Source organism: Garra rufa, chromosome 2, assembly GCF_049309525.1.
Source record: "Garra rufa chromosome 2, GarRuf1.0, whole genome shotgun sequence".
Lineage (NCBI taxonomy): Eukaryota > Metazoa > Chordata > Actinopteri > Cypriniformes > Cyprinidae > Garra > Garra rufa.
Window position 1 is genome coordinate 37578001 of NC_133362.1, and position 15825 is coordinate 37593825.

Here is a 15825-nt window from a genome sequence, read left to right on the forward strand (position 1 = left end):
AGAAATTACACAAAATCTGTTTACATCTCTGTGGTTAGATCAGGGTGCTCAATAATGTGTCTTTGACCTTCATTATGTATGTTTTGATAATACTGTGTTGTAAATAAAATATAAATAATCTAAAACTCCATTCATTGAATCTTCTCACATTGTTTCTTACCTGACAGTCACAGTCTCATTGATGGGACATTAGGGGACATTATGCCTCTAAACATCATTTGTCAATAAAACACTGGATATAACAGGCAGATACAACCAGCGTTGCCAGGTTTTCACAACAAAACCTTCCCAATTGCCACTCCAAACTAGCCCAAAAGTAGCCCAATCGTGTTTTGAGGTGGGGGTACCTCAGTAAAAAATGCGTTCTGGGGGGTAAAATACAATTATTTTTGGCAGGGTTCCCCAGGTAAAATTAGCATTCCAGGGGCTAAATATTACGTTATTGGGTCGCTTCAACCCACGGACATGAAAAACAACCTGCAGCAGCAGTGTTAAAATAGCCCAATTCCATGGGAAAACCACAGATTGGCAATGCTGTATACAACTACCGTCATAATTTATTCCAAAAATATTAATATTTTAAGGCTTCTGAAGCAAAACTATTGATTTGTGAGAAGAATAGACGAATAGCGATCACCGTCTCCATCCGCTGTAAAGCCTAGATCCTGTGTGCAGTCTGTGAAGCCTTTCGTCAGCCTTGGTTGTAAAAGTGCCATTAGCTCTTGTGTGTCTCATGACTGTCATGCTAAAGTACGGGTTTATCTTTTTGAATGAGATGTGAGCGCATTAATGAAATGGATAGTTTTACTCTCTTCTTCGCATAAAGAGACCGTGTGGCTTCAGAAGACTTGAAAAGCAACGTGACTTTTAATACTTTCATATTGCTGTTTTATGGTCTGTTTTTGCAATAAATACTTGTGACTGTGCTTTTATTTGCCTGTTATGTGTTTTATATTGTTTAGAAGTGGGTAGGGTTATGTGCTCCAATTAAAGTATAAAATTATGTCAAATGATTTTCTATTTTTTACAAGTTAATGCAAACAATTAAATTCAGGCAAACAACTGAAAGCAATGGAGGACCCCTTTATGTTGAAAAGTGAGACTAAAGGGTTACCCTGTGCACCAAAAAATTACACTTTGAGCGTCAAAAGTGACGCCAAGGGGTCCTGACCAAGCGTCAATATGTGACGAGTTGGAAGTGAAAACATGTTGGTGCAAATTACACGTTCAAGGCCCAGAAAGGTAGTAAAATGTAAAAAATCTGTATGTGCTGTGCCTTGTTTACAAGCAGAAGAAACAGTCTCTGTAAACATGGCTGAAGATTTCGACAGAGCGGATGACTTGCTATTTTTTTCCCACCCTTACTTATTTGAACCAGAATATACAGACGATGAACTAAGAGAGATAAATGTTCTACATCAGAACATATTCTTGAAAATGTGTGGCGTAGGATGAGAAGAAATAAAGTCGTTATTTTTGTTTTCTTTGCGTAAAAAGAGTATTCTCATAGCTTCATAAGATTACGGTTGAACCACTAATCTCACATGGACTATTTTAACAATGTCCTTATTACCTTTCTGGGCCTTGAACAAGTCCGTTGCTTTGCTGTATATAGTCAGAAAGTTCTCACATTTAATCAAAAATATCTTAATTTGATTTCTGAGGAAGCATGAAGGTCTTACAGGTTTGGAACAACATGAGGGTAAATAATTAATGACAGAGTTTTCATTTTTGGTTGGACTATGCCTTTAAATGTGACAGTATAACAGACCAAACACCAACATCAGTCCACATTACATATATGTAAACAGGAGGCTGGGAGTTAGAATAAAGGTTATTCAAACAACCGCATGCAAATAGAAATTAACATAAGCACACAGCCTGCAAAAAACAGCATTTCCTCTGTATATAAACCATAAAAGCCTCGATGATCTCAAACAGAGGTGTTACCTGATGCGCACTAACATTATATATAAACACAAAACCTGTGTGGAGCTATAACTCCATTTACACAACATGTGATGTGCACAACTTTACAAATGTTAGGCACAATTATATAATTCAAGCCAATTCGAGACATCCTATATACCTTTTAGCTTACATACTGTCCTCCAATTTTGGAAACTTTCTTAGCTAATGTCTTTTTGTGAGAACAGATCATGGTGTCAGGTAAGAGTGGCCCAGTCTACAACAGTTTGGAGTCCTGCTCTAAATCACAACAACAACAACGAAAGCAATGCTAAATGCTAATAATAAAATGTTAGCAAAATAGGGCTTTTTAATTTCAGAAAGGGAGGATTGATCACTGACAATATCTTCTTTTGTTGAAATCTAAGTATATAAATGCATCTGTCATTTGGTATGAACTGGCCAAAATATACAAATGCTAACATGTTATACCATGACTAAATCTACCAAAGGTAGTCTCAAGTATGACCCAGACTACATTTGGTAGAGCTCTAGACAGCGTCTCACACTTTCACAGACTCTTACTCATACCTCTGGCCAGTCAGCCCATAATAAAAGCGATTAGAGACTTCAAAGGTGCTAGCCTGTGAATGAAACCATGTCCAAAGTTTCAAGGACATGAGCTACATAGTTTTAACGACACGCTTAGCCCGTATCGCACGCAACCACATCCTACTGACATGCAAGCCCCCTGCCCGGGTCACAGGCGCAAAAGAGCAGAATCAGCAAATAGTGCGGTATCTCTGCTGGGGTTAGTCATGCTTGTTTGATTTACCGTCTGTGTGTGTGTTTGCAAGGAGGTGTGTTACTGAGACGGGCCACTGTCTTGTGACTGTGCAGTCCTGCAAAAGCAAATTGACACTAATGCACCTGAGAATAAAGCTCTCACACAAATGCAACCACACCCAACATACAGGAAGCTGATGGGTTAAGCAGTCTTATAGAAAGTGTTACGTGTTCCACTTTTATATCATCCTGTTGACATGCATAGTCATTTTCATTTTTGCTTGTGTGTCTACTGAACCACAAGCTCTGCTATTGCACAATTGTTTGTATACGCATATATAAACACACTAAACGTGCAAAATACTTTTAATTGGATTATTTTAAGTAAGCAGCAAATACACCAGCATGACATGGAAATAGACCTACAGTGCCTTGCAAAAGTATTCTTTTTTTTTCATGTTTTGTTATGTTGCAGCCTTATGTTAAACTGCCTTAAATTACCACATCAATCTACACTCCATACACCACAATGACCATAATGACTAAGCAAAAAACAGGTTTTTAACAACTTTGCAAATTTATTTAAAATAAAACACTGACATTAGTACATCGCATAAGTATTCCCTTAATTTACTTAATTGAAGCACTTTTTTTGGTATAATGTGACAAGTTTTGCACATGTGCATTTGGCAATTGTCTGTCATTCCTCTCCTCACCTCTTCACCTCTCTTGTCAGTTTGGATGGGGGCAAACGCACATTTTCAGGTTTCTCCAGAAATTACATTAATGTGTTCAAGCCCAGGCTCTTGCTGGGCCACTCAAGGACATTCACAGAGTTGTCTATAAGCCACTCTTGCTGTGTGCTTAGGGTCATTGTCCTGAACCTTCTGCCCAGTTTGAGATTCTGAATGCTCTGGACTAGGTTTTCATTAAGGCTATCTCAATATTTTGGTGGATTGAGCTTTTCTTCTACTCTGATAAATCCCTCAGTCCCTGCTGCAGAAAAACAGCTCCACAGCATGAGGCTGCTGCCAGCACACTTTACTTTGAGGATGTTACTCTGCAGGTGATGAGCAGTGCTTGGCTTCCTTCAAACATGATGCTTGGAATTGGTTCATCAGACCAGAGAATCTTTTTTCTCTGACTCTGAGGGTCCTTTAGGAGCTTTTTTTAAATTCCAAGTGTGCTGTCATGTGTCTTCACTGAGGAGAGGATTGAGTTTGGTCACACTGCCATAAAGCCCATATCAGTGGAATACTGCAGTGATGTTTGTCCTTCTGTAGGTTTCTCCCATCTACACATGATCATGGAGCTGCACTGTAGTGACCATCAGCTTCTTGGTCACCACTCTAACCAAGGCTCTTCTCAAACAGTTGCTCAGTTTGGCTCAGGAGGCCCGCTCTAGGAAGAGTCCTAGATGTTCCAAACTTCTTCCATTTTGGATAATGGAGGCCACATTCTGTGAACCTTTAATGAAGCAGAATTTTTTTTCTGAATTATTTCCCAAATCTTTGCAATGACACAATCCTGTCTTTGAGCTCTACAGGCAGTTCTTCTGAACTCAGGGCTTGGTTTTTGCTCTGATATGCCTTTTCAGCTGTTAGACCTTTTATTTAGACGTGTGTGCCTTGCCATATCATTCCCATTTAATTGAATTTGAAGTGTAGTAACGTCTACAAGCGATATGAATGCTCCTGAGCTAAATTTAAACCGTCCCAGATAAGGGTATGAATACTTGTGCAATTGAATCATTTAAGTTTTTTTTTTTTTTTTAAACATTAAACATGATCTTTTATAATATAAAAAATATGTTAAAACATGTGTTTTTGCTTTGTTATTATGGTGTATGGAGTGTATATTGATTTTGTTTTTAAAGCAGTTTAACATAAAATGTTAAAAAAAATGAAAGGGTGTGAATACTTTTGCAAGGAACTGTAGTTTATACCATGTTGTGGGACATATCGCATGAAATTACAATGGTATCCTTTGAATTACCATAGTAGAAAATCTTTAGGGCTTTTCACACTTTGCTTAATCCCAGGTTATCTTAGTCAAAAGCCCTGCTATCTTTTTATTCTTACACTTTTCACTGAAATGCATGAAATGCATTATTATCTGGATAATTTACAAAACAGTTCAAGTCTCCTTATTTAAATTAAGCTGCTAGATGGAGCATCCATATCAGTTTTTTATTTGACAGTTGAAAGAGGCGGCAGCTTTACCGTGGGTAGGTGTGGTTTCAGCACAGACAGCGGACACGCCCCCAGCATTTGAGAGCAGAGAATACTGCCTCAATACATTATTTATCGTAATATTAAAAAAATAAATAAAAAATAAAGACTTGGAAAAAATGAAAATTTTGTACATTTTTTTAAGGTAAAAAATGCACTTTGAGAGTTCAACATTAAGAGCATCAAACCATGTTCTTACCTAAGAAAATATGAGTCTATTCTACACTTGAAAGAGATATTTTGAATTTGGACTGCAGTAACGTGACCCATTTAAAGTGCTAGCTGTCAGCAATTCATACTGCACTTTTTAAGCATTTATTTTAATGGAAACAGCAGTAGAGCTTTTATTTTGATGGAAAACTCCAGATTTACTAAAACAGGCTTACAAAAATGTGTCTCACTACAAATCCAGTGAAATGCTGTAATCATCTTCCACGAAAATAAAGCATAACGGGTGGCCGTTGCATTCCTAAACATGCGCTAAACTCACAGCACATGCTCTAAACAAGTCCACTGCATTTATTGTGAACTGAGCCATTCTGATACGGGCCATGAGCTGATTGTCTGAAGGAAGTGCATACTTTACTTTAAAAACATGCAACAGACTTGATGAAGGGATTTAGCTGTATTGTGCTTTTGGTTTTAGTTCATTTGACAGATACTGTGTCAAAGCATAATGGCTCAAAACACAACCTTAAAGACCTTTTATTTTAGAATATGTTTTAAAAACTACACTTTTTGCCCGGAAGACCTATCATTTCATATCATCATGTGACCACGATATTGATAATACCATTACATTCCTACTTATTTCATTTACTTGGCCTTTTTTTCATCATTCTACTTTGGCTGGGTGGTTACTGGTTAGGAACACATTTTTCAGTGTTGTGACAAACTCAGAACACGTTTTATATTGCTTTAACTCATATTAAATGAGTTGTGTTGAATGTGAATGCTACACAAAATTTCCTGACAACAGTAAAACACAATACATGTCACAGCAAAAAGAAAAAGTAGGGTCTCAAAGTGCCTTTTTGAAAAGCTGAGCTAACTTAAAATGTGTTGTTAAGTTGTTGAAAAAGGTAAGATGTGACATAACCATCAAATGCGTCGATGTAGGTCATGTTTGCATAGAAAAACCAATAAAATACAATGTCAAAAGCAAAAACACACCCAGATCCTTTACTGATACACTATATTGCTTGGCATAAGAATTGTTTGTCTGTAGATCTGCTCACCTCTGGTCTATTCAGTTTAGAGGAGTACAGGTAGACCAATCAAAAGACACAGTTAGCACACAATAAACAATATCATTGTGATGAGTCATTTACTTCTTTGCATAAACCGTACTCTATAATCCTTTGTAAATCCAGTCTCATTGTATTTTACTTCAAACTGCAACGTTTTATTACTATATTAAATGGCTACCGTGTGTTTACCTTATATTTTCCCTTTGTTTTCCCGGCCATTTAATGTGTCTGTTTACTTATAACTCTTTTTATTTTGTGTATTGTCTATTTTAATACGTTAAGTGCTGTACTATATATCCTATGACAATATTGTAAATGCTTACAGTCATAAAACTTTATTGACTTTAACTTGATAGATAGATAGATAGATAGATAGATAGATAGATAGATAGATAGATAGATAGATAGATAGATAGATAGATAGATAGATAGATAGATAGATAGATAGATAGATAGATAGATAGATAGATAGATAGATAGATTGGGTGTGCTGTCAAACAACCTTTTGCTAATCATATACTTGGAAACAGCCATAAACACACCTCTACAGTCAGCTATAAATCATTTGAGACAGGCCTTTTTCACTGTTTGTGCTCTCGAAGTTTGTCTCATGCTGTTTGTGTCTGAGTCCGCCACAGTTGCAGAAGATGGTGCGTACCTTGTGTATGTGAAGGCGTGGTGTGTGTATATGCGCTAATTGATGTGTGAAGAATTTCAAGGTGGACGAGACAAACTGCCTCCACACACAAACACATGAACCCACTAACTTCACAAAGATAATCAAGTTACTAGCTGACTTGACAGCCTACATAAAACTTCAAGAGATAACAGAGTTACAGAGTGAAACCTCTCTCAACCTCGCTGATGAACAGCAGTGCTTTAATCATTATCAAATTCCTGTGACTGGAGGATGATACATCAATCCTCTCCTCAGTGTGACAGAGCATGTATTTTCTGGACCTTTTTCTTTCTATGAATTGTGATTGTGATGAATACTCAGAAACAAGATCAAGATTTTAACACATGACTTATAATTTTAAAGGGGTCATCAGATGCCCTTTTTTCAAAAGTTGATATGATTCTTTAGGGTCTTAATGAGAAATCTATAACATGCTTTGGTTAAAATTTCTCAATGGTAGTGTAAAAAAACACTCTTTTTACCTGGTCAAAATCAGCCCTTTTTAGAGCAAGCTATTCCATTGCATGTTCCTTTAAATGCTAATGAGCTCTGTTTGCCCCGCCCCTCTCTTCTGTGGGATGACGAGCCGTAATGTTTACTTTAGCTGCATTTAGCCACATTAAGAAAGGCCATTTGCAAAGATGCATTAAAAACCCTTACTCAGTTCTGCTGTGGGTGAAGCTGCATCACGAATGACTCGCACGAACATAGACGCATATGTAGATCGGGATCGGCGCTTTCCTTTCAAAAAAGAAAGTAACATTAATCCTCTGTGTCTTCAGCGGCTCAGATGTCGGGAGTAAACGACGACTGCTATGTTCATTCTTACATCTAACAACAGAACACCTCAATCGCTCAATTTGAGACATTTTTGTCGACACTCGGTGAGGGCGGGTCTAAGGTAAGGCACTCATGTCAATCAAATATCGTGGGAGCAGCCTCTGTTGGTGTGTCGTCACACCGACAAGAAGCTGAGAATGACCTGATTTTAAAAAGGGGATATTACTTTTAAAGATTAAAAAATACCACTGGGTGGATTTTTATCATTGTACGGTGGTTGTGTACACAAACTGCCAACACACATTAATGTTCAAACAATGTAAAAGTGAGTTTTGCATCCAACAACCCTTTTAAGAGTGGTGAAGGTAAAGCGTTTTAGCTTGCTGTTGCTCACTTTTACTATTGTTCATGCTTAAGGTTAGTAATTCAAACAAACCCCTAACCTTAAGTATTACACATTGTTTGTGCCATAGCCATTATGAGGTAATTTCGGTGTTCAGACTAGTCATTATTGCCTTCTAGATGATAAAGCAATGAAGAATCCATAGGGTTACGTTGAAGGAGGGACCTGAGCCTCCCATATGAGCTCTCGATGTGTCAGAACACATGCATTAACCACTACGCCATCCACAGCCCCGACAGCCCAGACCTGATTATTTCTCCATGCAAAGGTGGAGTTGGGATGGTGAAGTAATGACGGAGAATAATTACTAGTATGGAAAGTATTACAAGATTAACACTTTTACTTTTTTTAAAAGTTTTTTTTTACTTTTTCTCTGACCTTTTGTCATTTGATGACTATAAAAAAATTTATTTTTATAGTCATCAAATGACAAAAGGTCAGGGAAAAAGTTTTAAATAAACAAATAAATCTAAAGTTTGGTAACACTTATTTAAGGAAATTTTAGGAAATTCTCACTGTTCTCACTAGATCCCTTAATCCTACCTAAACTTAACAACTACCTTACTATTAATAAGCAGCAAATTAGGAGTTTATTAAGGCAAAAGACGAGAATAGTAAGAGTTCCTAATGATTGCTTCTGTCTACAACAGGCTATAAAGTTCATAAAAGTTATGTTTATTTGTTAAGATTATCTTGATGGACAAACCGTGTGAGAATAATAAACTTTTGTCTTATTTTCTGCAATAACACCATTGGAAAAATCTTATGAAGGCAACCAAGGTCATACTAACTTCTAGATTGGCCTACAAAAATACAACATCACTGCTGTACACTATATGTTATTTTATTTGCTTTTTGTTTTAATATATCAGTTTATAAAGGAAAATGCCATCAAGCATTCAGCACATGTGAAGTTTTTCAATACTATTTAAAAAAGCATCCCAGGATGAACCTCATGAAGTTGTTTGAGGGAATGTTAAAATAAAGAATGAGTAGGTGTGTTTATATAAAACTGTGATTGAAAATAATTTCCTCAACACCAAATCCCGCTGTAACTGTGCCATTAAGTCTGTAAGAGTGATTCAGCTTTTTACTGCCATATGTGTGGGATAGTTTATTACAGCTCATAGACATACAGTAATTCTGGAGGCTAATAATTAACTATGACAACAGCTGAAAACAAGCCCCTTAGCTTACTCTGATGAGCTCTATAAATCAAATCAGCACATGCTGATTGACGCAAGACAATTGTCTTAATGACTAAACTTTAGACATTGAGACAACATTAAATTATAGTCCACGTTATTTCCTTTCCAGCGTTCACACATTAACATTCAAAATGCATCTTAATTTAGGGAATAATGCGGTATTTGATTCTGGTGCTGTGATATTTGCCAAGGCAAAACATTTACCAGCATTAAAAGACAGGATATGTGTGTCTCATCCAAGGGCATTTCCAAGGGTAATGCCCAGACAAATAAGTCAATTAAGGCCGACCTCTGTCCTAAATGATTCACGATTCCCAATGAGGTAAAGACTTTTATAGTCTCTTATACTATCATGCCACTAAATAGGACAATAAAAGACCTTCTGAGATACAAGACACATGACCTGGTAACGTTCCAAGTCCTTTCTAATGTCCAATATCCTTAGTACGTGATATGCTAGAGGTTTTGGTTCAGTATGTGCATATAGACACTAGATGATTGTAAAAACTCTACTCCCACATGCTGAGGTTTCAGATGTTAAGTACAGTCTGTTCCAGACTTGAAAGGAGGAAACCTATGGAGGAAACGTGACCTAAAACTCCTAAACGCTCACAATGAAGAAACAAACAAGGATAATAACCCAGTAAAACCAAACACCATTGAGGAAAGAGAAGAGAGTGAATAATGGAAAACAAGGAGAAAAGCAAAAGACGTGGAGAGAAAGACAGTGAGCTGCCTACGTAAGCAGTTTCATAGAAATCATAGGTGTGTTCTTGATGTGAAAACTATTCCAAAAAGTAGAAAGAATTGTTGTGCTGCCTTTTGAGATATTATTGTTCAGACAATTATTGTGTAGATTATTTGAACGGGCACTTTTGAGCTAACAAGAAAGATAAAGACTGAAGCTTCTAGTGTCTTTCGCTAGTGTGCCTCAAGTCAGGTTTACCTAAACAGCTTTTACTACCTGGTCGCCGTTGCACTCATCCCCTTAAATCTCACTCTCACATGGGTCACGGCACCAATGTAACCCCTCTGGTTTTATTTTCCTCACTTACTCCAAGCGGGATTCGAATGAGCATTTCCAGAATGGGAGGTGGGCACGGTAACAAGGATGCTGAAGACTGAGCGCCTCTTGACATTAGGGAAGTGAGATTTTCCCTATACATCTCTTATTAGCTGGTAGCCATTACACTCACCCTCCAAAAGTCCAATCTTATCCGGGTCATGGCACCAACCTAACTCCTCCGGTTCAACTCCTGTTACTTAGGATTTGAACCGGTACGTTTCAGCTTGGAAAGTGTGCACGCTAACAGGGAAGAGATCAGGGAAGTGAAGTTTACACGCACAGCTCTTACCAGCTGGCCTCCATTACATTCGCCCCCGTAAACCTGACTCCTATGTGGGGCACGGCACCAATGCAATCCTTTTCAGTTTTATTCCCCTCAATCAGTCAGAGCGGGCTTTGAACTGGTGCTTTTGAGCATGGAAGGCGTTTGTGTTAACAAGGACCCTAAAGACTGAAGCCTCTAGTGCCCCCTAAACTTGTTCCGAGAGGAATTTGAATCAGCGTTTCCAGCATGGGAGGCAAGCACGTTAACAAGGACGCTAAAGACTAAAGCCTCTATTGTTAGTTGCTAGTGTGCCATTTGCGATCAGGTAGGTGAGGTTTAACTGCACTGCTTTTACTAGCTGGTTGCCGTCAGTGATGGGAATAACGGCATAATGAATAAACTGCATTACTAACGGCATTACTTTTTTCAGTAACGAGTAATCAAACAAATTAAATTAAAACTATACAAAAATAAAAGTAGACCCTTTCCAGCTTCAAAATTTACAGAGTTCTTTTTGCGGTCATCAAAAATAAATGAGACAGACCGCACCGGTGCGGCAACAGTGCTGCCGTGGGATATAGAAGTGACCACACTAATGTGATTTTTAGCCCCTGGAAGGTGTCTCTCACATTGTCCCACAGTAGATTAGTGTACAAAGTTTTAGTTATATACCACTTTAATACTGGGGGCATCCAAGTTAACTGACATATTTGAACATTTCTTTTAAAAAGTAACACAATAGCTGCTTTCCCTGGTAATTAGTTACTTTTATAATGATGTAACTCAGTTACTAACTCAGTTACTATTTGTGAAAAGTAACTATTAACTATAACTAGTTATTTTTTTAAATATGCCCAACACTGGTCGCCGTTACACTCATCTACCTGGGTCAAGGCACCATTGTTACACCCCCCCTCCCCTCCACTCACTCAGAGCAGGATTCGAATCAGTGTTGGCGGCATGGGAGGCAGGTCCGCTAACGAGGATGCTAAAGACTGAAGCCTCTAGTGTCAGTCGCTAATGCACCTCCTGATATCAGGGAAGTGAGGTTAACCCTCAAAGCTCTTCCCAGTGGGCCTCTGTTACATTCACTCTCCAAACCTTAGGCCCACCCAGGTCACAGCACCAACATAACACTTCCAGTTAGACTCCCCTTGCTCAAGAGTGGGACCTTCGAGTGGGATTCCAACCAGAGCTTTCCAGCATTGGAGGCAGGTGCACTAACAAGAAAGCTAAAGACTGAAGCCTCTAGCGTGCCTCTTAAGATCAGGAGAGTGGCGTTTACCGGCACAGATCTTACCAGCTGGCCTCCCCTACACTCACCCCCAAACCGCAGTCCCATCCAGGTCATGGCACCAATGTAACACTTCTGGTTCGACTGTCCTCACTCACTTTGAACGGGATTCAAACCAGCACTTTCCAGCATGGGAGTCAGGTGTGGATGCTAATGAATGTGTTCTCTAGCACCAGTAGCTAGTGTGTCTTCTGAGATCAGGGGAGTCAGGTTTACCGGCACAATTCTTTCCTAGCTGGCCTCCATTGCAATTGCCAGTAATCTTTGAATAAAAGAAAATCCCATGATGCATTGCAACAAGTTTCAAGATCCAACCATGATGGCAGTGAAAATGAGAAGAATGTTGATTACAAATTGAATATAGTTTTTATGTGTACGATTGGTTGTCTGTACAGTGACCTAAGCATTCCGTCCTCAGCATAGTACACATGCCACCCAATTTTCTAACATTTGCTTGAACGTTTTTGTACTAATTAGTTGTTTCAAAAAGGTGGCAACACTGGCCCACTTATTCAGTTGAAGAATGCTGCATTCACGCCATGCTGTACTGTACGGTACTGTGGCACCGGTGCGGTCTGTGTCATTTATTCTTGATGATCGTGAAAAGATAAAAAAAATACTCAGTTTTGAAACTGGAAAGGGTCTACTTTTATTTGTATAGTCATTATAACAAGAAAACAACCCACGAACAGCACCTCCGCTTTTCGAATTCTGCATGGTCATCCATCCACATGAGACGCGCAGACATGTAGGTAAACGCCAACATCACCTCTGTAAACAAACGTGTACCTTCAGCTACTTTTGATTCTGGAAGAAAACGCGCTGAGAGGAATAAACCAGAATTTACCTCAGAAGATTTTATTGTCAGTAAAGGTGACAGCATTCTAACGGGGAAAACAGTGATTCATTTGATTACTCGTTACTAAAAAAAGTAATGCCGTTAGTAAAGCAGTTTATTTATAATGCTGTTATTCCCATCACTGGAACTAAAATGTATTTTGGGCTTTAATTCAAGATTGACAAGTCAAAAAAAGGGTTGAAAAAGCTTTAACATAGTAACATACTAATGCTAAACAATTGTGAGTCAAATCTTTCTTGCCTTACACGAGTTTTAAATCCTTTACTTATAAGGGTTCATTTGAGTCAGGATTTTGTCTATGTAGGCAGTAGACAGCAAGGCAGCTTGCTAGGTGTTGGAATAGAGCCAATAAGACTTGTGTTTGTGCATAAACAGGATGAATCCATGCAGGACTGGAGCCAAGGTCTCTATCTTCTTTCTGTCCTTATACTACATGCTTCCTGCACGGAGCTCACAGTGACCAAAATAAGACCCAAGAACAATTGCTGGCCCCAGTGGTGCCTGAGTCCAGAGAAGGGTTTGATTTGCCACACATCGTTGGGTTCTGGACACGTGCATTCGGGGAAGGTCTCGCATCAGGACTGGGAACCCTCAACATGTGTGACGACACATTGCAGCAGCAGGTTCAAGTTCAGCTGTTGTTTACATCCCTCCATTGAACATTGTGTGATGAGGAGTTACACACAAGCTGTTGTCCAGTGCACGTGGTACAGGAACAGAACAGCGGGATTCAGATTGTCCATGCTTTGCAACATCCTCTGCATGACAATGGTGCTCATTTTAACCCCCTTACTTTCTGAGACAACATGAGACAAAATGAAGATTAAATCAAATGAACCAAGAAGGTCAAAGCCTTCAATCAACAAAAAAACAGTAACTGTTTTAAAACAGTTTATACTAAAGATGTTTTTGCCTGGCCCCAGCTCTGTTTTTAACTTCTCTTAGCAAATATGCACATTTGGTAACACTTTAGTATTAATTCTCATTATAAACTAGTTGCTTTTTAGATTTAAGCTGACATTATGCATTGTTACAATATTTGTAAATATTTCTAAAATTTGCAACATTGAATTCTCTAAAAAGCATCTGCTGGTTTTACAAGCACAAAGCTTGAAATGTTACAATAATCTGTAAAAATGTCAATCCTGTTGCTTTTAAAGACATAATTATGTCCTATAATATAATAAAATATATTGATTTAGCATGAGATTTTGATGGCACAATGCAGTTTATTACCTTTTTAACACACTAGTAGTTAAGCAATGTTGACAAAAAAGGAATTGAGTGGGAGCTGAAGGAACAACACTGAAACATTTCTGAGGTGAGAGACTGATGGTGTCTGAATAACTTCTATCAGATTTTGTAGGAAGTTTCCAGACTCTGGAAAGCTGGCATCTGAACTGACAAAGTTGTGAATATTACTAGTGGAATTAGTTTTAAATAGCAGCTTTAACAGAATGTGGCATTTCATCACATTTTAAAACAGAGGAAATGTTCATAACTCCTCTCATTTATAGAAAAGGATTAAGACTTTTCATTCAGAACAACATGTACTGGAATGCAACGCAATCCTGCACTCCATCCAGCTTCCAAGTGCATTTCCAAGTCCAGCCTGTGCATATGCGACTGTGTGTTTATCATAGTGAGGAATGTGCACTATTTGGGAAGTCAAATGCTGGCTCCACAGTCAGGATGTGTACAAACATGGTCTAGTTAATGGGCTCATCCATCGATTTCACACAAAAGTACATAGACAGTGCCAGAAGCCTCGCTAGCATTCCTGTGTATCTCAGTATCAGTCTCAATTCACACTTCATCAGGATAAACCTCACTAAACATTCTTTAAGAATATGTCCCAGTCATATTTTGTCTCAAAATCCTTTTTTTTTTTTTTTTTTTTTTTTTACTGTAACAGACAAATGTGCATATGGTATGTTTTATGTGATGTTACTTTTGTTCGTGTCACCACATGTTTTGACCTGAAATGTTCGTTGAGTGGCACTATAACTCTAATGCTCTGTGGCGTTTTACAATAACTTGCCATCTGCACTACACCTAAACCTACACTGGGTATGAACAAAAGCAAATGTGTACATTTTCGTCATGAGATCAGGTAGCAAAATCATTGCATTTTTGCATTTAGAAAATAATGTTACAATGCAAAATACACTACCGTTCAAATTGGGGATTGAAATCGGTACGATGATTTTGAAAGAAGTCTCTTATGCTCTCCAAGCTGCATTTATTAAAATACAGGAAAAAAAAAACAGGAATATTGCAACATTAAGCATCATTACTCCAGTCTTCAATGTCACATGATTTTTCAGAAATCATCCTAATATTCTGATATGCTAAAGAAACATTTCTTATTATTATGTTGAAAACCATTGTGCTGCTTCATGATGTATTTTTTTCAGGATTTTTGCAATAGAAATAGACAGATTTTTAAAGTTTTAAAACATTTCAATCTTACTTAAGAAAGAATAATTCTTCTTTTTCAAATATTGTATTATATATATTTCAGAAAAATACACACATTCCCACACATTTTTTGGTTTTTCAGCATTTTTGTGTATTTGAACCCTTTCCAACAATGACTGTATGATTTTGAGACCCATCTTTCCACAGTGAGGACAACTGAGGGACTCATATGCAACTATTACAGAAGATTGAAACACTCACTGATGCTTCAGAAGGAAAAACCATGCATTAAGAGCTGGGGGGTGAAAACTTTTGAACAGATTGAGATTGAGAAATTATTTTCTTATTTTACCTATATATCATATTTTTTTTCATTTAGTACTGCCCTTCAGAGGCTACAGAACATGTTTCCCAGAAGACAAAATAAGTTAAATTTACCCTAATCCTCAAATTCCAAAAGTTTTCACCCCCAGTTCTTAATGCATTGTGTTTGCCTCTGGAGCATCAGTGAGCATTTGAACCTTCTGCATATGAGTCCTTCAGTTGTCCTCAGGATGAAAATATGAATCTCAAAATCATGCAGTCATGATGAAAGGGTTCAAATACACAAAAATGCTGGAAAACCAAAGAATTTGTGAGAACTGGAGGATTTTTCTGAAGAACAGCAGGCAGTTT

General features: G+C 38.0%; 1 protein-coding gene across 1 annotated transcript in view; it reads left to right on the forward strand.

The window, feature by feature from the left end:
* The window catches only part of thada (THADA armadillo repeat containing), a 195221-nt gene extending 191122 nt beyond the window's left edge, over positions 1 to 4099 (forward strand). Inside the window, exon 37 of the mRNA XM_073834661.1 lies at positions 3978 to 4099. Coding sequence (XP_073690762.1) covers positions 3978 to 4099 — 122 coding nt within the window. The remainder of the gene's footprint in view (positions 1 to 3977) is intronic.
* Positions 4100 to 15825: the final 11726 nt, after the last annotated feature.